The sequence below is a fragment of the Cinclus cinclus genome, chromosome 19 (genome assembly GCF_963662255.1).
Source record: "Cinclus cinclus chromosome 19, bCinCin1.1, whole genome shotgun sequence".
Taxonomy (NCBI): domain Eukaryota; kingdom Metazoa; phylum Chordata; class Aves; order Passeriformes; family Cinclidae; genus Cinclus; species Cinclus cinclus.
The window spans coordinates 9026969-9050365 of NC_085064.1; the positions used below are offsets into that span (position 1 = coordinate 9026969).

Genomic DNA, 23397 nt, shown 5'->3' on the forward strand with positions numbered 1-23397 from the left:
TTTTATTGACAAAGAAAACAATGTTGCTGGACTTCTGCAGGACTTTCCAGTGGGCACCATGCTCCAAAAACTCCTAAGTGGCAAAGGGGTTAAAGCCCAGCTTGGAGCATCCCTGCTTTCAGACAACCAGCATAACATTCTGCCCTAAATTTTAGCTGGGTCAGGCTGGGTAAAAGAGACTTCAAAGCTTAGGGTCTTCTCCTAGGAAACAGATTTTTTTTTTGTTAATAGAAGCCTCTTCCATCCAACAGCCAAAGGTACAATGTGACTCACTCAAGCTCAAGATCAGAGATACACCATTTTAAACTATTTTTTCCAGCACTTTCTAGCATCAAGGCCCTAGAAGAGGCTGCATTGTAGAAGGAAAAGAAACAAAAAATCAAGGTTGGACTGATTTAAAGAAGGAATAAGTGCCAGGAAATGCCATGGGCTGTGTCCAGCAGCAGATGAGGTCACAGTTGTACCTGAGGAGCTGCAGGAGCCTGCAGGGGATAAATCCCTCCTGGTGCTCAGCACAGCCCCATCCTTCTCCAGCTGCTCCAGGCCAGAAATGCAGGAGCCTCTACCCCATGGAAACAGGGATAGATCAGCACAAGCATCCCCCACCCCACAGGGCCTGAAATGTTTGCTCACAAGTTTCCCATATCACACCTAAGATTAGTTATTTCTAGTGCCAGCTCCTAAAGGGGCTACAAGAAGTTTGCAGAGGAGACTTTTTACAAGCGCATGGAGTGATAGGACAAGGAAGAACAGTTTAAACTGGAAGAGGTTTAGATGGGATATTAGGAAGAAATTCATCCCTGTGAAGGTGGGGAGGGGCTGGGATGGAATTCCCAGAGAAGCTCCGGCTGCCCCTGGATCCCTGGAAGTAAAAGAAAGGCGTAACACTTGTTCTTGGCTTTAAGTGACAGCAGAATGCTCCCAGAGTAGCAATTCCTTAAAGTATAATGGTGTCCAGCCTTAATATATTGTGTGGCATCAACCTAGGTTTGTCAATAATACATAACTTCATGTCTGAATCGATTACTTCTTTAAGAACCCATATAGAGTATTAGTTTCCTAAACATTAGCAATTGTTCTAAACCTAAAGATGAATCACCACTGGTGAGCTCCCATCTGGAAAACAAAATACAGTTTTTCCTGCAGCACAGAAAAGAATTGCATCTAAGAACCGTAATTCATCCACAAGACATTAAACCCAAAGTAGGAAATGAAAGGAGAACTTTTTCATGTCTGTGTGATCAGCAGACATTTGAATTTCTTATGACCTGAAAGAAAAACTCAAACAAAGGAGCTATCAACTTATAAATCCTTGAGATAACACTGGGGAAAAAAAAAAAAGGGGGGGGGGAGGGTGGGGTGGGGCATGGGGGATAATTGCTGTTCAATGCCTTGAGTGTCCCAGGCCAGAGTGGGGGGGCCTTGGAGCACCCTGGGACAGTGGAAGGTTTCCCATGGAAACAGGATGGTTTTCATTTGGGGATCCCTGTGACCCCTCAGCAATGCCCCATTTCCCAGGGGGGATGTTGGGGGCTCCCTGATGTCCTACCCAAGCTCAAAGTGATGCAACCCAAAATCCTGAACATCCCTGCAAGACCCCATCCAGGGGCCACCCTGGGAACCCCGGGAGGATTCCATGTGCTGCCTGCCACACTCCCACAGCACTGGTGCCTCACCTTTCCAAAGGAAAGGCAGGACAAGCCCCATTCCCTCCGTGCCCTGTTGGGATTTCCCAGGGATGTGGCTCCTCAAGGACAGGGCCATGAAGCTGCTGCAGGACATGAGATACTGGTGGGCACAACAACAGCCTGGGAAGCTTCTGGAGAAGCTGAAGATCAACCAAGGTCATGCTGCCACACTTCTGACACAGGAGAAGCCCTAAAAGTCAGCAAAGGGCACGAAAGCTGCTCCAGGCAGGAGGCCAGGCCATAGAAGGTTGGAGAGCAGGATAATTCCCACCAGAGGTTCCTCACAGCATGGCTGTGTGGGACAGAACTTGCTTTGGGGATTAAAAACCTCTGGGGTTCAGCTCAACAAATTCCTGCCATTATGTTAATCCCACAGTGAGTTTTTGGGACAATAAATTATCCAGAGATTTTATCCTACTGGAGAAACTGGATTCAGACTCTGAGATATCAGAGCTATCAGGAACAACATCTCAAGATACGGCCTGAGAGCAGGGAGATGGAGCAGGGATATTTGGTTTTATCCATGTTATCCAAGGAACCAGCAGCACCAGGGAAACAGTGGGGTGGAGGAGGGACAGTTCCCCCATGAGGGCTTGTCTTTGTTAGTCAGGATGGGTGAGCCCAAGCCTTTTGTGACGGGTTTTAAAGCCCAGCACCAGGAGTACATGCAATCCTGATTTCCACAGGCTCCAGACTGCTCTGATTGGACAGGAAGGATGGAATTCCAGGATTGAGTGAGCCTGAAGGAGCGATTCCCATAGCAGCTGTGCTCACTGACACACCCAAGCACGAGAGAACAGAGGTACCACGACCCAAACAAGTGTTTGCATAGAGAATTCACAACATTTTTAAATCAAGAAGGAATTTCCCAACTAGTTTGAACTGCCCAGAAAATTAAGCCTGTGAAGTTTTGTCTCTTTGGAAATCTGTGGGATTTAAGCTTTGACTGTTTGGGGAATGGCTTTAGGATCCCAGGTTAAGCTGCCTTGGAAAAGCCATTCAGTCCAGGAACCAGCTCAGCCCTCCTGTCCTCCTTCACGTTTAGGACAGGCAGTCAAAGAGAAAACAAAATGCAGGAGAAGTGGCTCAGCACCATCCATGTCCCAAAAATTGCTCCGAAATGGCAATTTATTCCTCAAAAAACTTGCCAAAAGGAGTGGGCTGCAATTCAAATACCACTGCCAGTAACAAACTCATCTATTGCCTTCCCCCCATTACATCTTCCTCTGCCATCACCCTGAGCCTCCATAATTATTTAGCTCTAATTAACAATTAAGGAGTCCACCAATGTACTAATTTACTCCTAAATGAACAAAGGAATTAGAAAGTAGAGCTGCGGCCTGTCCCTGCAGCAGAACTGGGCTGCTCCTCATTACTCCCAAACTGCAGTGCCTTTTTTATTCCTAATAAATCTTAATGCCAAAGATTCCAAGGCATCTCTGCTCCTTATTAAGTGCTTGAAAAATAAACTTGTCCCAAATCCAGAATATTGTTCATTTTCCCCTGCAGACTGCTGAATTTCACCACTTTCCTTGTTATGGCAACGTCTTGCCAGGGTCTGGAAGAACCAGCAGCTGGGAATCACATCCCAAATAGGATCCAGCAGGATGACAGAACCCACCTTCCGTAAGTGCCCAGGAAAGGTGATTTTGCCACCTCAGTTCATTATAAACTCACCCAGCAAACCTGGAGCATGTTCCCCCCTGAGCTGCTGAGCCTGCAGCAGAGGGATGAACCTGGCTGCCAAAGATCACCTGGCAGGTTCCAGTTTAGAATTATCCAGGTGTAGCCAGGCAGTGAAAGCCAGCTGAGAGAAGAGAGACTCTCCCCAAAGAGTTAACAGGAACCAGGAGGGTGAGGGGAATGAAGAACTCCAACTGCTCAGTCACACACGCACACACATCTCGATTTGCATTCGCTCTTGGTTTTCCCCTCAGGATGTGTTTGCGGGGACTTGAACACCAAAGCTTGGCTAAAACCCCCAAATAAAGCAGGGACATAGAGGCAGCCTCACTTAGAGCACTCCCTCATGTCCCCAGCACATGCACAAGAGCTGGGGACACGCCGCAAGCTCCAGCTGGGGGACAGCAGCTCCAACAAGGAGCTCAGCGGTTTTGGGGGGCTGCCACCCCTCTGCCAGCACCAGATCCCAGGAAACCACACCAAGGAGGGCCCAGAACCACAACCACCTCCTCCCACAGACAGCTCCAGCCCTTCCCAGCTCCTCAGTGACAGCAGGGAGATCCTGAGGATGCTTCCCCAGGTAGGCATCACCTCCCACTGCGGGCAGGGGCAGCGGTCATCCTGCTTTATCCCAGATCCTGCCACCCTGCTGACCTCACCTCCTTCCCTCCCGGCTAATCCTGCCTGGCTCAACTCCTAGGCAGATCCACAAATCCTCTGGGCAGGCAGTGGCCTGACCCACATCATTCCCTGCTCCACCACCACCCCTCCAGCTCCATGCAAATGCTCGGGAAGTACTTGAGCACTCACTGTGACCTCCACCAGGTCTGGGACATGGCAAGGTATGTTCAAACCATTAAAGAGAGAGGTTACAGTAAAGAAAATAACAATACCAGCCAAGGAAAATTAGAATTAGTGGCCTTGTTTGAGTATTTTGGTTTTGCCTTATTGCTTATCAGAGCAACTGCTGTCCCTAGGAGACAGCCTGGGGGTGACAGCACAGGGACACGAGGAAGGACAGTGCAGGAGTCGTACCTGAGCAGATGAATCCCGGATTTCATTGGTTTCCTTTGGCACCTGGAGAGTTGGAGAGAGAAAAGAGGAAAAACATCACTGCCCAAGGACCAGCAGTGACTTCAGCACGTGTTTATTGTTGGCTCCAGGACTGAGGAACTGCCTCTGCCAGCACAGGAAGCATCCAGGGAATGCACAGTGGGAGCCAATCCTGCACAGCAACATGAGGGAAGGGCTTCTGATCAAACCTCTCAAGAGTTTGGGTGGGTTTTTGCAGTTTCTGTTCATTTGGAAACTCAGCCCTGAGGAGGGCCAGCAAGGGATGGGAATGGGGGGGATGTGGGGCAGAATTATCCTGTGGGGTTCCACCTGCAGGCAATTTACTGATGATTAAAGTGACATTTTCTGCTTGACGGGTGAGATCCCAGAGCCATTCACGGAAGAGCTCCAGGCTTCCAGAGCTCGGGACAAGGTTTCATTTACAGGTTTCATTTAGGGGTGAGCAGAGGTTGCACTGGACACTCGGCCACTCGTCTCTCCCTCAGAGCAGGAGGGAAGCAGTGTGACCAGCTCTGTGTTACACTCAGCCCACTCCACACTCCCCAGCAAAGCCAGCTCCTCAACCCCTCATCATCAGGGCTTTCCCAAAAATCCTCCTCTTCAAATAACACCAACCAAAGCAACCCATCCAGGACTGCAGCAGCCACTGTAGGGCTGTCCCAGGTGTCACCACTCCCTGTTCCCTGCCTGGATGTGCTGGCTCCAGCATCCCAGAGGAATCCCTGGGCAGGAGCCAGGCAGGCCAGGTGCCCCATCCCACACCCAGCTCCCTCCCTTGGCGCTGCCCCTTGCCAGCAGCTGTGCCAGCTCCTCACCAGAGCACAGAAATGGGTCACACAGGGGAGGCTCGTGCCAAGGTCTGACATCCAGCACTTGCCTCTCTCCAGCTTTTCCCAGGAGCCTATGAAGCACTTCCTATGAAGGTACCTGGCCTAAGATGTGAGGAATTTCCCTGGGTCAACTCCAGCTCCTGAGGAAAGCCTGGGTTCTTCGTGTTTTGGGGGATTTATGATGTGATCCGAGCTTTTTGACACAAATACATTTGTTGAATGCTGCAATGTCTCCCAAATTTCCATTTTCCAGCAATGCTGGCAGAACAGAGGGACAGCTTCTGGAAGGATGATGTACCAAAGAGTGCAAAGCTGCTGGGAGTGGGCAGGAACTCCAAAGTGGTGTCCAATTCCCAAGGACAGCTTTCACCTCCTCTCAGAAGCACAGCTCCAGCTGCAGCATTACTCAGAGCTTTCCTGTGCCACACATCCAGTCATAGCCACCCCCAGGCTTTCCCTGGATCCCAAACTCTCCCTTTAACTCACTCTCCTTGGCACCAAACCCATCTGTGACTTGAAGGGATGGAAAAGATCCACCCCACCTCCTCCTATCCCACCCCAAGCTGGAGATCCCAGCAATTCCAGCCAACGCCCTGGGTTGGGTTTTTTGGAATCGTGTGACACCAAGGAAAATCTTGGTCCAGCAGTCCCTAAATTTGCCAGCTGCCCCAGCCACACCTGTGGCCGGGCTGTTGGGAGGTCCCAGGGTGCCCTGTTGAGGCTGGAGGAGCCAGGGCAGGTTGAGCTGTAGCTGTGGCACTGCTCGGCAGCAGCTGCTGGGTCTCCCATCACGAAGGTCAGCTGTTGGAGAGTGCCCTGGAAGAGACACAGAAACCAGAGTTTATGCTCCTGCTTCTTCCAGAGGAGAGGGAAAGGTCTGGAAGGGACTGAAGGGGAGGTCATCTCCAGCTTCTCACAGCCAGGAATTTCTTTACTCGATGGTTTGGGCAATCAATGTTCCCTCTCCAGCCTCAAGAGTAGCACGGGAAGATGCCATGCACAGGGACCTCTCCCACTGTCCCAGGCTGTTCCAGACCCAGTGTCCAACCTGGCCTTGGGCACTGCCAGGGATCCAGGGGCAGCCACAGCTGCTCTGGGAATTCCACCCTGTGCCAGGGCCTGCCCACCCTGCCAGGGAACAATTCCTGCCCAATATCCCATTTATCCATCCCTGCCCTCTGGAAGCTTGAAGCCATTGGACATGCTTCCCCAACCAGATCTTTCCATGCTGACTGCTCAGAGCCTTCTCTGCATGGTCCAAGTCATGGCAAACACCAAAGGATGAGTGGAAGTCCAACCCAGAGGAGACCTGAGTGCTGCTCCTTGGGCTGCCCTGACCCAAACCCAAGCCCTCTGCACAATTCCAAGCCTTTGCTAAGTTTATCCTGCAAAAACATGAAAATAAATGTTGTTTTGGGAAGAGAAGGCGATGAAATGGATTCCATCAGAGGGAATTTGCAACCTCATTCATGCAGGTAGAGCAGACTCTGGCCAGCTCTCACCTTAAAGGGGATCTCGAAGGACTCGATGAGGCCCCCGATGATGATCAGCCCCTCAGTGTTCACTCCCATCCCAAAATAGTTGGACCAGCTCACTCTGTCCAGCAGCCGACAGTCCACGTGCAATTCCAGCCTCTCCAGGGAGATGCTGAGAGCCACTTGGTGCCAGTGCCCATCTCCCAGGAAAGACACAGGGAACCTGAGGGAAAGGGGAGAGCACAACAGGAAACTTCATCCCACACCTTATCCAGGACCAGGCTTTACCCCATGGCAGCTCCCAGGGTCCCTCACGTATCCATCCTTATTGCAGACTCAAGGAACAATCTGAGAACTGCTCCAACACCATCACTTGTTTTCCATGGATTTGGGAATGCCTGCAACCACTTGAGAAATGACTGGGGTTTGTGTCTTGATGTATCCCCCAGGGATCTGAACCTTCTTGTTCTTTGCTTTGTTTTCCAGAGCTGCACCATTTTGGCAGAGTGGAGTTTGGAAGTGACAACCTGCACCAGGTCTGAGGGACATCACCTTCCTTCAGCTGAGGGGAGCCCAGGACTGCCCAAAGCCCACCAGAGAGAGAAACCCTAACCCTTGGCCTTGGGATGAGAAAAGGAAGGATAGAAAGGCAGAAAAACAGCACCTGGGCTGGGACTTACTCGTAGTGTCTCCTCCTCGTGGTGACAAAGACCAGGGCGTGGGGGTTAACCCTGATCTGGAAGAGCACGTGGCTGCGGTGGCTGAGGATGGTCACCAGGCTGGTGTCCTCCTTCAGGGAGTACCTGAGCTTCAGCAGCACGCTCAGCTCGTCTGCAAACCTGGCAGAAAGAGGGGACACGTGGCATTGTGCAGCTGCTGCTGTGCCACCATCAGCTGACCTCTTAAGATAAAAAAATTCGAGTCACGGCACAAATGAACCGAGTGAGAAGGAAAAATAAAGGGAAAAAGAGCCAACAATCATTCCAGTTGAGAGGTTCAAAGAGGAGCAGCCAGGCCTAAATTAGCATTGCCCACACAGCCTCAGCACGGGGTGATGGGGCCATGCCAAGGTGTCCTTCCTGTACCCAGCCAAGAACGATCAAAGAACCCCAGAATCATTTGAGCTGGAGGAATTCAAGCACATCTCATCCCACCCCTGCCATGGGCAGGGACACCTCCCACTATCCCAGGCTGCTCCAAGCCCCATCCAACCTGGCCTTGGACACCTGCAGGGACAGGACAAACTGTTCCAAAATGTAAGAAACTAAGGAAGCTCAGAGCACAGAGTGGCTGAGTTATTTCCATGTCATCATGGCATGGGCTCTCCAAGGAACTCCTCAAACCAAGAGCCACGCCTTAGATGATTTTTGAGCCCCACCAGCCCATTCCCAGCCCCTGAAGGGAGGTTACCTGTCCCCAAAGGCCTCCCTGGTGGGGATGTTGAGGGTCGCGTACTGCCCGATCTCCAGGATCCTGCACTTGCTCTGGTCATAGCCAAAGGAAACATTGCTGAGGTCCTGGGCATGGAGAGTGATTTTGTCCAGCAGGTTCACCTCATCTGCTTTGGGGGAGAAGAGAGAGATGCTCAGTAGGCTGAGAAACCTCTGCTGCAGGGCTCTGCTCTGTTTATTCTCCAGCAAGAGAAAAACAGACAAACTGGACAGCACACAAAACCCATAGGAAGAAGAAAGGTAATTTGGGAAAATAAAAACTCAGTACACAAATTCAGCAGACTCAGACCCCTAAATCCATTCAGACAACTTCATGAACAGCCAGGTAAGAACCACAACATAAGATAGGAGGTCACAGTCCCAAGGGTAGAAAGGGGCATTCCTTCCCCAGGTGTGGTGGTCCCTTTACAACCACAGAGTTGGGATGCTCAGGGCTGTAGGGTAGAGCTTGGGACACAAATGTCCCAAATCCCAAGTCCTGGAGCAGCTGGGCACAGGAATACTGCTCATCCTTTCCCAAACTTCCTTGTTGATGCTGTAAATAAAGAATTGGACCAAGGAGTGGGAAGAAGTCGTTGTGTCCCTCAGTGTGTCCGGCCAGAGGGTGGGGACACCCCTCTCTGCCCACAGCAGGGTTCAGCCCTATCACAGGGTCAGGAATTCAAGTGGGAATTCCCAGGAAGGAAAGGATCCACTCTCAGAATGTGCTGTGAACTTTTGAGATGGTTTGAAAGGAGGAGAGCCCCTGCCCTGGGCTGTTTGGCATCACCACAAGAAGCTTTTCACTCTCTTGGTGAACAGACTTCCTCTTTCCAAGTTCACCTTTAACTAAAGAATCAGGAACACCTGAGGAAAAACGTGTTTAAAACCTCAAGGTTTCTTGTTCCTCTCCATTAGCAGAAAGACTCGCAGACTTCGGACATCTAAAACCAACAACGCTGCCACCAGCAAGGAGTGGGGACAAGGGACAGACTCAGATCAGCACCCTTGGTCCAGCCTTGCAGGATCACTGCAGACCCCACAGTCCCATTCCTGGCAGGGTCTGGATAATCCCACTCGATGATTTATCAGTGGGAATTGTCCCAGCACCATCTGCACCAGCATCTGCCATGGCTTGGGAAGCATCCAGCCCCTTCACTCGCTGTAATTCGCGCTGTGGATGAGGCGTGAGATTGATCTGAGGGCAGACAAACAGCCCCGGGCATGCTGTGACCTGCCAGGAGATAACCACAGCCCAGAGAAGGAAAATAACAAATCAATCAAGAAGAAAGCAGCTTTGATCTGCTTCAGACACTCGTGTGTCAATCCTGACACCATCTCCTTGGAAGATTTTGCAGGGGAAAGAGCCCTGAGATGGGAAAGAGGGAAAGGAATGGATGGGACATGGCTGTTTGTGGGGAGCTGCGACTTCACCTGGGATTTCCCCAGTTCCCCACGTGGGCACAGCATACACAGCATCCAGAAAACCTAAAGCTCTGCAAAATGAAGGTGCAGCAGGAACACCAAAAAACTGGAACCAAGCTAAGGGGTGCAAGGTTGAACACCTGGGAGCCCTGACCAGCCAAAAACCCCCAAAGGCAGAGCCAGAGGTTTATCAGCACAGCATGAGAGTTATTCCAAGACCAAACAACTCACAGAGGGGAAAATATCAGGAATGGTGTCCCTCTCAGTCCCGAGCATTTTTTTGGGAGTGATTCCCTCCCTCACTGCTGGCATCACTGGATGTGCAGGACCTGCACAATTCCACCTCCAGGGGCTGCAGCCCCCACCAGAGCCCAGCTTTGCTGGAGATCACAGGCAGTGAGAGCTCACTGGATCCTGTCAGGGATGAACCTTCCCACATCTGCTGTAGCTGGAATTAACACACAGGGAATATTCCCTGGGCAGGCTCTGATGGCAGGGAACAAAGGGGGAATGTTTTTATTCTAAAAGATAGATTTAGATTTGAGGTAAGCAGTTTTTTTTACAGTGAGGCTGGTTAAACACTGGCACAGGGTGCCCAGAGCAGCTGGGGCTGCCCCTGGATCCCTGGCAGTGTCCAAGGCCAGGTTGGACACTGGGGCTTGGAGCAGCCTGGGACAGTGGGAGGTGTCCCTGCCATGGCAGGGGGGGGGGGATGGGATGGTTTTTAAGGTCCCTTCCAACCCAAATTATAACAGGGTTCCAAGAGTAGATTTCTGCACTCTCTGCAGCTCATTGCTCCACAATTTTTGGGCAGGAGCTGCTGCACGGTGAGGTTGTTCACAATACTGAATTTAGGGCTCAGCCAGCCTCAACACCAAAGCTTTTCCTTGCTGCTTCTCCCCAGCATTAACCAAGGGCCACCTCTCCCTCCTGGCACAGCTGGATTTGTGGTTACTACAAGAACATCACAGATTTGCTGTACCTTTCCAAGCAGGTTCATTTTCTCCCTTTGCCTTGAACTCAGGGAGCAGACAGGCTGCTTCCCAAGGACATGGATTACCTGGGAAGCAATTCCCAGCTGCAGGTGCTGTCCTCAGCTCAGAGAGCAGGGTCACACCTTCCTGGGAGCACACTAATCCCAGGCAGGGGATGCTGAGGCTGCTCAGTGCAGTTGTTGCAGCAGCCAGAGGCAGGAACAGGCCAGGCTGTACAGCCACTACAGGAATTCTGGTTCCTTTACAAAAATCCCTCTTTCTGTGGGGCTTTCAGCATTCTCAGGGCTAAGTTGTTTTATCCCCACCACCAGGCTTCCCTTCTCCTTCCAGAGCCATCAGGGAGCAGCTCTGCTCACAAACACTGTTTCTATCCCTTCTGAGCATCCTGCATCCATAGCACCCCCCCCCACCTCCATCCTGGACCCCAAAACAGAGCTCACAGCCCAGCTGTGCTCACCTTGGGCTCTCCATGTCCACCCCACAGAGCGCATCCAGCATCCCAACCCAACACCTTTGCTATTCAACCTCTGCCCAAACACCTCCAGAATGGCTATTCCTGCACTGGAAAGGAGATCCCTGGAGTTCAGCTGCAGCTGTCAAATCCAACTTGCCCCTAAAAGCAGCACAGGAATCTTCCCAGGCATCCCAGTGCCAGGGAGATTGGAGCAGGGGCCCTGGGGCAGGGAGCAGCTGCTCTCAGGAGCTGCTATGGGGAGTTGGGGTACCCCAGGACAGGCAGGGCCTTGTTAACAGACACAGATTCCAAGGGGAAACATCCCAGGCAATCAGGAATCAGGCACAGACCCCTCCTGGAGCACCCTCAGTGGTAAAGGGAAGCACAGGAAGGAGCTGGTGTGGAAACCAGGCTGTAGTGAGGTGTAAAGTCCATCCAAGGGACAGAAAGCAAAAGGACCAGGAGAGAAATTCCATCCGGGGAAAGTCCATGGTCCATCCAGGCAGTAAAAATCCTCCACCAGAACCCAGGACAGGGCTGAGGGCACAGGGCTGAGCTTAAATGGGGCTGCTGGGATCCCAGGTGAGGCTGGGATGAGCTGGGGGTCCCAAGTGAGGCTGACTGGGGTCATTAAGGCCCATTAGTGTTCTCAGAAATCAGTTGGGTTTCAACAGTGACTGTCCACCATCCCATCCCATCCCATCCCATCCCATCCCATCCCATCCCATCCCATCCCATCCCATCCCATCCCATCCCATCGAGAGGAAGGTGTTCCTGAAGGGGCACCCCGAGCTGCAGACACAGAAAAGTGACCACCCATGTTCTCCTCTGATTTGTTTCAATGTGTGAAGCTTACACTGAGCTTTATGTTCTCCCCAAAAGAGGGAAATGAGGGAAAATTATATTAAACAGCCAAAAATCAGGGCCTTGGAGAGCTCCTAAGAGGGTCTGTCAGGCTGAGTCATTTCCCCTGGATGTGGCACTGGTTGGAACCTGAAATAACAGGGCTGGCCAAGCCCTGGGGACAAGGGCAGGGGACAGCCCTGGCTGGGAAGTGGAGCCTATGACCTAATGGGCCTTTCCTCCTTTTACTTCCTGCGTGCCTGATGGAAATGTCCTGTCAGGACTCTGCTTAGGATCACTCCAAACTCTGGATCAGAGAGGCTGGGGCATCACAGCTCCAAAATTTAATCAGGAAGGCTCCCTGCATTAAGGGTTGGCAAACCAGGGCTCCATCCCGGGGCCTCACACCAGCGACACCAGCAAAGCCCTCCCAACACTCCAGTGCTCCTCCCTGCCATCCCACAGCAGTGCAAAGATGTTGGAGGTTGTGCCTGACTTTCTCTGGAGCAAGGGCAGCAAAATGGCAATTTCCCACTTGTTTGGAATTGCCTGGTGACTCCATACATTGAGGAGGCTCAAGGACACCTTGCCATGAAGATTTTTTGTAGGCTGATCTTCCTGCTTCTCCTTCTATCCCAGAATTTCTGGTGCCAGTGATCATGGCAGCCACCCGTGTCACTGCCAGTGCCACATCCATTCCCTACTGTTCCCATTTCCATCCCCATCCAGCCATCCCTTTCTAAGGGCATCTCCAGAAGGCACCCGAGGTGAGCTCTGAGCTGCAGCACTCACAGCTCCCAGGGCTGCTTATGCAACAGGATTTCAACCTTCTCCTTCCTGCTCCGGAGAGCAAGGATAATTTGGGTTTGACCCCGTGGCTGCAAGTCCAGGAGGGGACAGTGCCAAAGCAGGAAGAAAAGGAACCAGGACATTTCCCACGGAGGACGCTGGACCCATTATGGAAGAGTGAATGCAGCCACTCACCCACAGAGAGGACAGCAAATTCCAGGGGAGAGAAACCTCCTCGGAAGAAAGAGCTCAGCTGCACGCATTGTCTGGACAGGAAAAAGGGAGCACAGGTTCTCCTGGAGCTCATTACCCAGAGCTGCAGCTGTGCTGCCGCCCTTTGTGCCCGCCCAGCACGGGGGGCTCTGCGGGGTGGGGATGGGGATGGGATGGGGATGGGGATGGGATGGGGATGGGGATGGGGATGGGATGGGGATGGGGATGGGGATGGGGATGGGGATGGGGATGGGGATGGGATGGGGATGGGGATGGGGATGGGGATGGGGATGGGGATGGGGATGGGATGGGGATGGGGATGGGATGGGGATGGGGATGGGGATGGGGATGGGGATGGGATAGGGATGGGGATGGGATGGGATGGGGATGGGGATGGGGATGGGGATGGGGATGGGGATGGGGATGGGATGGGGATGGGGATAGGGATGGGGATGGGATGGGGATGGGATAGGGATGGGGATGGGATGGGATAGGGATGGGGATGGGATGGGGATGGGGATGGGGATGGGGATGGGGATGGGGATGGGGATGGGATGGGGATGGGGATGGGGATGGGGATGGGATGGGATGGGGATGGGGATGGGGATGGGGATGGGGATGGGATGGGGATGGGGATGGGGATGGGGATGGGGATGGGGATGGGGATGGGATGGGGATGGGGATGGGGATGGGGATGGGGATGGGGATGGGGATGGGGATGGGGATGGGATGGGGATGGGATAGGGATGGGGATGGGGATGGGGATGGGATGGGGATGGGGATAGGGATGGGGATGGGGATGGGGATGGGGATGGGATGGGGATGGGGATGGGGATGGGGATGGGATGGGGATGGGGATGGGGATGGGGATGGGGATGGGGATGGGGATGGGGATGGGATGGGGATGGGATAGGGATGGGGATGGGGATGGGGATGGGATGGGGATGGGGATGGGGATGGGGATGGGATGGGGATGGGATGGGGATGGGGATGGGGATGGGGATGGGGATGGGGATGGGGATGGGGATGGGGATGGGATAGGGATGGGGATGGGATGGGGATGGGATAGGAATGGGATAGGGATGGGGATGGGATGGGGATGGGATGGGGATGGGGATGGGGATGGGATAGGGATGGGGATGGGATAGGGATGGGGATGGGATGGGGATGGGGATGGGATAGGGATGGGGATGGGATAGGGATGGGGATGGGATAGGGATGGGACGGGGATGGGGATGGGGATGGGGATGGGATAGGGATGGGGATGGGATAGGGATGGGGATGGGATGGGGATGGGATGGGATGGGGATGGGGATGGGGATGGGGATGGGATAGGGATGGGGATGGTATAGGGATGGGGATGGGATAGGGATGGGACGGGGATGGGGCTTCTGGGGACAAAGACTGGGCAGGAGGAAGGGCTGCTGGAAGGCAGGATGAACCCGAGTAAGGAAAAGCTGGCTGCAGGGAAAAGTAGAGCAAGTGGCAGGAAAGGAAGAGAGCTTTGGGGGCACAGAAGGGTTTCAGAGCTGTTCTAGCCACAGAGTGGGCACAGGACTGTCAGCTTTGTCCTCCTCAGGGCAAATCCCAACTCTCCAAGCCATGAGCCAGCATGAAAATCTCATCCCATTAACTGAGGGGGAGAGGTCTGAGAGATTTTCTGCTGCCCTTTGGGGATGTGGAAGGGTTTGGGACATGGAGCAAATGGATATCCTGGAAGCTGAGCAGGAGACCCTTCACAAGGAGGTGCTGGGAAGGGCTGGGAGGGAGCCTCACAAGGACCAGCTGCTCTGCAGGGTTTGCTGGCATCACTTGATTTGGGGCTTTTTAATAAGAAACCAACAAAGAAGCCATTCCAACCTTTCCAAGATGTGCTGAGATCACAGAATCACGATGTAGTTCGGGTTGGAAGGGACCTTTAAAGGTCACCTCACCCAACTCCCCAGACCTCTCAGCGCTCCTCATCCATTTCCTTCCTGGGCAACCCCAAGAGTTAACCCCACCAGAGCTCCTGGTCCCTGGGGAGGTGCTCTGGTGTCCCCCCAGCCTTGCCCAGCCCTCACCACACCTTGGTGCATCTTCCATTCCCTGTTCTCCTCATTTCCCCTCCAGATCCTCCTCCTCTGCTCTGTGCATTCATCTCCTGCCCCTCCTGGAGCACTGACAACTCCTGGGCTGAGCTCAAACCTTCACTTATCTCAAGTCAAACACCACAAAAATTATGTTTTATCCACATTCAAGGCCTATAAGTTTTAGCTGGAGGAGCATTTTTACATGGTTTTAATTTAAATCCCCACACAACTGCTCCTCAACCTGTTCAAGTTTGCCTCGCAGCAATTAAATTAATTACTGAATTACAGGGAGTCAGCATTGGAATTGGTGTACAATGTCTATCCAGCAGATTCTGTGGGATTCCTTTAAAAAAACCCTAAAAACATTCCAATAAAAATTGTGTGACACTGAGTGGGGACAAGTTCCATAAACATTGGCCCTCACTGTCTCTTGTAAATAAATTTCTCTTTATTGCTCCATTGTCAAAGTTAATTAACAGCAAGTTCTCCAGCCTCTCCCACTCCAGGGACTTGCTTCCAGCACCAGCCTTCCAAGAGCCTCCTTATCTGTGGTTTTATAAAAACAACCCCATGTTTTATAGGGTTGGAAGACAAACAAAATAAACACCAAAGCCATGAAGGGATAATCCCGAAATCCTTCTCCGGGTGGGATAGACACCCCAAGCTGGGAAGAACACACAGCCAGGGATTTTAGCCCTCATTTCCACCATCCTCTGGTTTTCATCATTAAAACCCAGGATCATCTAGGTTGGAAAAGACTTCCAGGATTGAGTCTGAGCTGTGCCCAGTCCCCACCTTGTCCCCAGTCCAGGGCACTCAGTGCCACATCCAGGCCTTCCTGGGACACCTCCAAGGATGGGGACTCCAAACCTCCCTGGGCAGCTCTTCCAATGTTTAAAAATGTTTAACAACGTTTTCCATGGAGAAATTCCTCTTGATGTCCAACCTGAGCCTCTCCTGGCACAGCCTGAGGCCGCTTCACCCTGAAGAGCACATGAATATTGGTGTAAAAACACCCCCAAAACTCCCAGGAATCGTCTGGATTTGAAAGACTCCAAGGTCAGGACCAGGAGGAGCCTCCAGCCCCAAGCCCTGGCTCCAACAGCAGGAGAGGGAGAGGGAGAGGGAGAGGGAGAGGGAGAGGGAGAGGGAGAGGGAGAGGGAGAGGGAGAGGGAGAGGGAGAGGGAGAGGGAGAGGGAGAGGGAGAGGGAGAGGGAGAGGAGCAGGGCAAGTCTTTCCTGCTGGCTCTTTCCAGCTCCCTGCAGGGTGAGGATTTGCTGATCCAGTTTGTGTTTCCATCATCAGGAACTGGACCTCAAGTCCCTCCTGTCCCAGGAAGCTCAGGTTGATATTCCTGCAAGGGATCCCTGGGCACACAGAGCTTTCCTTCTCTTCCCCCTGAGCCTTCCTGATGCTTTGTGGAGCCTTAAACTCCTCCTGAGGCAGCCTGGGATGTGCCTGTACAGCCTGAGCCGGGTGTTGAGGCCAGGCCAACAGGAGGAGCAGCGATGCCAAGCCAAGGTGTGCCTGTTCCCAGGTGACAGATGGCTCCTGGCACAGGTGCCACCCTCCCTGGCTGCCTTTCAGCACTGACTCACATCTGGGCCATCACCCCCCACCTGCCCCAGGGATGTCAGGTTTATCTACAGGCTCCCAGCCTCCCCTGACATTCCATGCCAAAGGAACCCACCAGCACCAGAAGGAGCAGGAGCAGGAGCATTTTGTGGTGTAGCAAGCCTGCATTTGCTGAAATGAGAGGAATTCCCAGGGCAGGCTCTCTGGATGTATTCATTTGGATTTTCTCAGGCTGTAATCTCTCCCAGACGTGTGTCTGCAGCAGCAGATAACACCAGGCCCAGCATTTCCCTGCTCACTCAGGACACTTTTAACACCGCTGAAATAATAGCCCAGACTGAGCTGCTGCCAGGCTTTAAAACAACATCTCTGAGACAATGGCAGGTTAAGCTGGAGAATCATTCATGGAGATCAGCTTGGAATGGAGAAGGAGGGGACCAGGGTATCCCAAAATTGGATATTTCCCATCAAATTGTTGCTTCATTCCAGAACCCTGACGTTGCATTTCCTGTATGTATGGCCTCAGGCTGGGCCAGGGGAGGCTCACTGTGGACATCTGCAGGAATTTCCCCATGGAAAGGGTGATTAAACATTGGAAAGGGCTGCTCAGGGGGAGTGCCCATCCCTGCAGGTGTCCCAGGAAGGGCTGGAGGTGGCACTGAGTGCTCTGGGCTGGGGACAAGGTGGGGACCAGGCACAGGTTGGACCCAATGATCTTGGAGGTCTTTTCCAACCTAAATGATCCTGGGATTCTAAACTGGTTGCTGTTTTATTCATGGCAGCCACAAAACCAGAGTGTTTTTCCCCTAACCTGATTCCCTAATCAGCAGATCCACCTGGCAGGAGCCTCAGCTGAGCCAGAGAGGCTCAGAGCAACCTCCAGATGAGCCAGAGATATCCCAGTTGCATCTTCCCAGAGCTTCCCTGTGCTCAGAGCTCTGTCTGCTCCACTCCTGCCATCCAGCCTGGCAATCCCAGCCCTCTCTCAGTGGGTTCATGACAAACACGTTTTATCAACATCCCTGAAGTGACCCAGGAGACAAAGTGCCCGGGGGCAGGCCAGGGAATCAGGCAGCTCCATTTACCAGGGACAAGAGCCAGTGACTTCAGCCAGGCAGAAATCAGAGAATGCCCTGGGAAGGCCTGGCTCAGGTCCTGTGGCTGAGGGAGCACTGAGTTATCACATCCCAGCAGGAGAAGCTGGAGGATGGGCAGGAATCCCACCTGGAATCTCCCGTGCCCTTGGCCTCATGCCCCCAGCCCCATCACACACCCTGCACCCAGCACAGAGCTGCCAAATTCCCACTCAGGTCTGCTTGGACTCAGAAAAACTCACAGGTTTAGGGGAGATAAGAGGTCAGAGAAGCGAACTGAGGGGATTTAACAATGAACCCTGTGGTGAGCAGGACCCAGAGCTGGTGATAGGAGATCCAGGCACCCCTCGGCACCCCTCGGGGGGCAGGATGGAGATGCTTTCACATTTAAACTTGGCTTTCTTGCCAGCCTGCCGAGAAAACCTGGGAAACAGCACCGTGGGGTGATCAGTGGTCCTGAAAGCTGAGGGCAAACATGACAAACCCTGCACTGCCCTGCCCTGAGCTGGCATTCGGGGAAAGAGCTGGAGGCCAAAAGGCAGGGGACACGCAGGGGACACGCAGGGGACACACAGGGGACACACAGGGGACACACAGGGGACGCAGGGCTGGGCGTGAGGCTGCCAGGGACAGGCTCCTGTGCTGTGCCAGCGGGCACAGAGCCAGTGCCCAGCCATGTCTGGGCTCCTGGGAACGGTCTGCTGCCTGCCCAGCAGCGATGGCAGCTCAGGGGAGCCTGTGGGAAACTCCAGCATCCTCTCAGGACTGTGGGGTTTGTTCCAGGACTGTCCCTACTGCACCTCTTCCAAACCCATCCCAACTCAGGGACAGCCTTCCCTCGCCCTGCCATCCTGCAGCCAGGACAATTGTCCCGTTAAAGATTGGCCACAGATCAGTGCAGGGTTGAGTTTAACTAAAATGCAGCCACTTCGTGCTGCCAGCTCCACTCTGGGGACACTGACACCCCCTGAGGAGGACCCAGGCCCTGTGCTGAGGGACAGGGGACAGGCAGATGCTGCTCCTGGGAGCCCATGGGGGAGCTGGACCTGCCTAAGCTGAGCTTTGCACCTTCCAGTGCCTCCCCCAGCTCGTGTCACTCTGGTGTGACCAGTGCTCCCCCCAAATCATCACCAGTGAACTTCATTAGAGGGAGAGTGACCAGTTCTCCCCCCAAATCATCACCAGTGAACTTCATTAGAGGAAGAATGACCAGTTCTCCCCCCAAATCATCACCAGTGAACTTCATTAGAGGAGAGTTTTGACTGCAGGACAGCAAAGCCCCTGGCACCTCACAGAGATCCCAGTTCTGCTTCCTTTGCTTCAGGTGCTGCTGTTCCAAGGGTCAGAGCTCAGGGTCTGACCTGGTATTAAAATTCTGGACCTGGATCAGTGTCTGGAGGTTGCATTTGGCCCCTGGGCATCGTTTTCCCTGGGGGATGTGCAGGAACAGAGCAGGAGTGAGAGGAGGAGGCACCAGAGCCTCATCCCAGCCCAGCCTGGGGCAGAGCAGGGCAGGAGCACCAGCCCCAACCTTCCCCTCCAACACAGCTCCCAAGAATAGAAAAAATAAATTCAAAATGAGGGTTTCCAAGCCTAACAAGCTGCCATTTCACAGCCAAACAACACTCAGATTTTCACCCCAGGCAAAACATGTGCACGTTCGTGATTCACTCCGTGCTGGTGGCTGCCAGGTTTCTGTACAAACGATTGAATTGCTGCGGTTTCAACCTTGACTCAACTCCCAAATGCTCTTCCAAGCAACTCTGACAGAGATCATCACCTCCCACCTCTCCTCCACCACTGGTATTTTTACACCCAAATTATCTTTGGGTTCCTGGGAGCTTTCAGAGTCCCTGACGAGCTGCTGCAAGCCAGGAGCTGCTGCTTCCCTGGGTGTGGGAGTCACTGAGAGCCCCAACCAAAAGATTTCTTCTTGTAAACTCCTTTCAGCAGCTCAGGTCGAGCCCATAATGCTGGAACCAGAGCTCAGGAGGCTCTGGGCAAATAAACATCTCAACCAGGACTTTATTCACGTGCAGAGAAGCTGCCAAACCCCAAAAATGGTGCTGGAGGCACCACTTTGCCAAGCCCCAGCAGAGGCTGAATGCTCTGGAGCTCCCTGGGCTAGATCCTGGGCTGAGGAGGATGCACAGTTGGAAATTTGGATGAGGATGAGCATGGATGAGGCTGAAGAAGCTTCCAGCAGCTTCCAGCATGGACAAAATCCCAAGGAGGACACATTCAGCACGAGGGCATGGGCCAACCTTTGTGCAAAAGCCCTTGCTGGATGTGGACATCTCTGTCCCTTTTCCCTCTCCAGGGTTCAAAATCCTCCTGTTTCCCCTGAAAAACTTCCTATCCAAAGCCTGGCTCATGCTCATTCCTGCATTTTCTGCTTCAAAGGCAGCATCATGAGTATCCCACCCTCAACAACGATTTCCCAGCTCAAACCAATTTTCGTTTCTCTCTATTTCTTCACTAACCTAAAGAATTTCCCAGAGTTTTATTTTATGCAGTAGAACCAAGAGGAAAAAATCTTTTTTTTCCCCTCAAAACTCCATGTTTTGAGCATGGATTATTTATCACAAGACAAGCTGAGAAGGGCCTGGGTCAGACACGCTCCCCCATCCCACTTCCTCTGCACAGAGAATTGTGTGGATTTGGGGAGAGCCCCAGACAGAGCTAACAAGTCTTGTTTGAACAGCAGAGATGCCTCTGCCTTGCAAAAAAAAAAATAAAAAATAAAAAAAAAAATATATATATAATCTGTTCTTCATTCCTCCCTCTGCCTTTGAGTGGGGGAAAACATTTGTTAGTGATTCATCACTTCCCTGAGCAGCCCAGACTGAGGAAAGGATGGATTTGGGATGTGGGGGAGCTCTCAGGGTTAAAGGGAATTGCTGGAAAGAAATCGTGTGTCAAACAGAAAACTTTCCCAATGTTTGAGTTTGAAAAAAAAAGGAAAATGAGTCAGTTTGAGTCAGCCCAGAAAGGAAAGGTTTCACCTCTGTGGATGAGCTGCCTCTTTCTTGCTTTCTTTTATTCAGTGCAAGTTCACTTTAGTTAACTGAAACTGTTTGAAAGTGAAAATTCAGTGTTATTTTTAACCCCTGGAGATGACAGGACATTTCCTCCCTCCCCCATTAAACCACTTTTTGGGTTTTTTAATCTTCTCTTTTTTTCACAAACCCCAGGAAACCAAACAGTTTTAACAGGCAGGCGTTTCACTCCCCCTTCCTGATTGGGAATTTCCCACCTGATCAGACCCAGTTTCACCAGCCTCCACCAAGTCCACTGAGCTCCAGACTCCTGAGCCCTCCCTCCCTCAATTCCCTGTTCCTTCACCTGGAAGCAGCCACCCTGAGGAACATATCCAGGCAGAGAATTCCTCTATATTCTATTCCACATCTTCTGTTCCAGTGCCTCAGAATCCTCTGGATTCTCTCATGTCTGACAATGCAGCCAATATTTTGCTGCATCTCCATTCCACCTCATTTTCAAGCCACCTCCAGAAGAGAAAAACTCTGGAGCAGTGAAGAGGATCCCTGGAATTCCCACCTCTATGGACACACGCTGGTTGGAAAACACCAGGACATCACCTGTAACCCATCCTGGAATGCTTAAAAAGAAGAAAACCGAAATCCATTAATTAACCATCCTGACTGGAAAAAAGGGATTTCCTAAACCAAAACAATATTTCACATTGTCCCCTCAAAGTGGCAGCAATTATTTTTTAAGCCATATCCTGTATCGCAGTATCGCAATGGGAGAAATCCACCTGATGGAAGGTTTCAAAGTTTCTCTTTCCAAGACATTAAAACATTCCCAGCTGGTGAAAAGCAATCCTGGCTTTGCCTCTCAGCGCCAGGAAGGGAGAGAGCCCTGCCAAAGCGTAGGTCAGGGGGTTTCCCATGGATCCTGGGGGTGATTCCCAAGGGGTCTGGGCTCTGAGAGCTGCCCAGCATCCCTGTGGGACCAGTAAAGCCCTGCCCCAGGGAGAGCCACTGTCACTGTGCAGCATCCACAGCTTGCAAAGGCACCCCCTGCTCCCTAACCTTGGGCTCCACCATTTTTCCCACCAGAAACGTGCCAGGGAAGCCCAGATGTGCCCAGGACAGATGTGAGGTGCAGACACAAACACCAGAGCAGGTGACTCTGCAGCGGGAGTGGCCCCAAGGAATGAGAGGGTGGAAGAACTGGAATCCCACTGGATAGAAATCTCCAAAAGCCCTCTGCACACCTCACTTGGGAGCTCTCAGACATGGACAAGCCCCTGCTGCTGCACAGCTCTGCTCCTCAGGGCTCTCCCAAAAACATCCTTAAAAAATGAACTCCTCTACAAAGCTCCCTGACAGTCTGGAGTGCTGCAGACACCGCAGGATGCTGCTCCTGCTCCCGCACCTGCATTTCCTCAGGGCACAAAACCTCACTTTCCTGTCGAACTCCAGCAATTCCTGCAGGATTTATCCAGCCAGCAGTGAGCAGCTCTCGCAGGGCTCCTCCAAACCCACCGGGCTGGGTTTGTTTTGCAGTCATCAGATTAAATGTCCTGGAGATTGCTGCAGCATCTCCCCCGCTGGGCTGGAGCAGCGTTCCAGCCTTTCCAGCACACTCCAGTGCTCTGGGAGCAGCAGGAGCACATGAAAGAATGACTTTGCTTCTTTTTTTCCTGGTTTGGAAGTGAAGCAAACAACGAAAAGTAATGTAAAAAGTGGAGTTGGCCTGAACTGCTGTGCCATTCCCATCTAACCTGCAGCAAAAGAAATACTCCAAGGGATCAGCTCAGCCCTAAATATTGCGTTCTTTTAATTCACTGTAACATCTGACAAAAGGTAAAATCACACATCTGCACAGCCATGGGGCTGTTCCCTCTCTGCCACAGCCACACCAGGACACTGCTGCAGGATGTGGACAGCCTCAAATACCTCTTCTCCCTAAAATATTTGATTCCTGCATTTCAAGAGCCTGCCCAACTCTCCTGAGCCCAACCATCCCCCCAGCTCTGCCAAGGCCACCTCTGGCCCAATGTCCTCAAGTGTCACATCCACACAGCTTTTAAATCCCTCCAGGGATGGAACTCCACCACTGCACTGAGCAGCCTGGGCTTGAAAACCCTTCCCATGAAGGAATTTTTCCTCATTTCCAATCTAAACCTGTCCTAGTGCAAACTGAGGCTGTTTCCTCTTGTCCTTTCAAGAAAGAGCAAGAAGCAGTTTCTCTTCTAGGGAAAACCACGGGGAAGGGAATGGGATTTCCAGTCCTGGGCGAGGAGCAGGGAGCCCCATGTGATGGTGTTTGGCAGCAAACTGTGGATCACAATGAGGACAAATCCCAGCTGGGGTGTGGGGGATCCTGAGGAGCTGCAGGGGAGTCTTTGCTCTGCCCCTCTGCAGAAGGAGCTCCAAACACGAGGAATTCAGGGCATGGTTTTAAACACAGCATCAGCCACCAGTCAGCTCCTGGCTCCTGCACCCTGCTCAGAGCCAGCAGCTCTGGGAAGTCTTGGAGATGACAACTCTTGATGTGAGGACTTAAAAAAAAATCCACCTACGGTCCTCCAGCCTTAACCCACTTCTGAGCTGAGAAAAATCCACTCATTTATCCCAGCAGAGAAACATTCATCTGCATGCTGTGGTAATTCCTGTGCCTTGCTCCCTGGCAGTCAGCTCTCCAGTACGGGCAGGAGTGTAAAGCAGCAGCAAACATGGAATTGTGGAATTGTTCAGGCTGGAAAGGTCCCCTAAAGCCACTGAGAC

The 23397-nt window shown here is 52.4% G+C and overlaps 1 protein-coding gene across 1 annotated transcript in view; it reads right to left on the bottom strand.

Moving 5' to 3' along the window:
* The window catches only part of LOC134051704 (collagen alpha-1(I) chain-like), a 79934-nt gene that overhangs the window by 39998 nt on the left and 16539 nt on the right, over positions 1-23397 (bottom strand). The window contains exons 2-6 of the mRNA XM_062505657.1: positions 12882-12952; positions 8161-8311; positions 7431-7589; positions 6778-6973; positions 5954-6091 (exon numbers count right to left, since the gene is read on the bottom strand). Coding sequence (XP_062361641.1) covers positions 5954-6091; positions 6778-6973; positions 7431-7589; positions 8161-8311; positions 12882-12952 — 715 coding nt within the window. The remainder of the gene's footprint in view (positions 1-5953; positions 6092-6777; positions 6974-7430; positions 7590-8160; positions 8312-12881; positions 12953-23397) is intronic.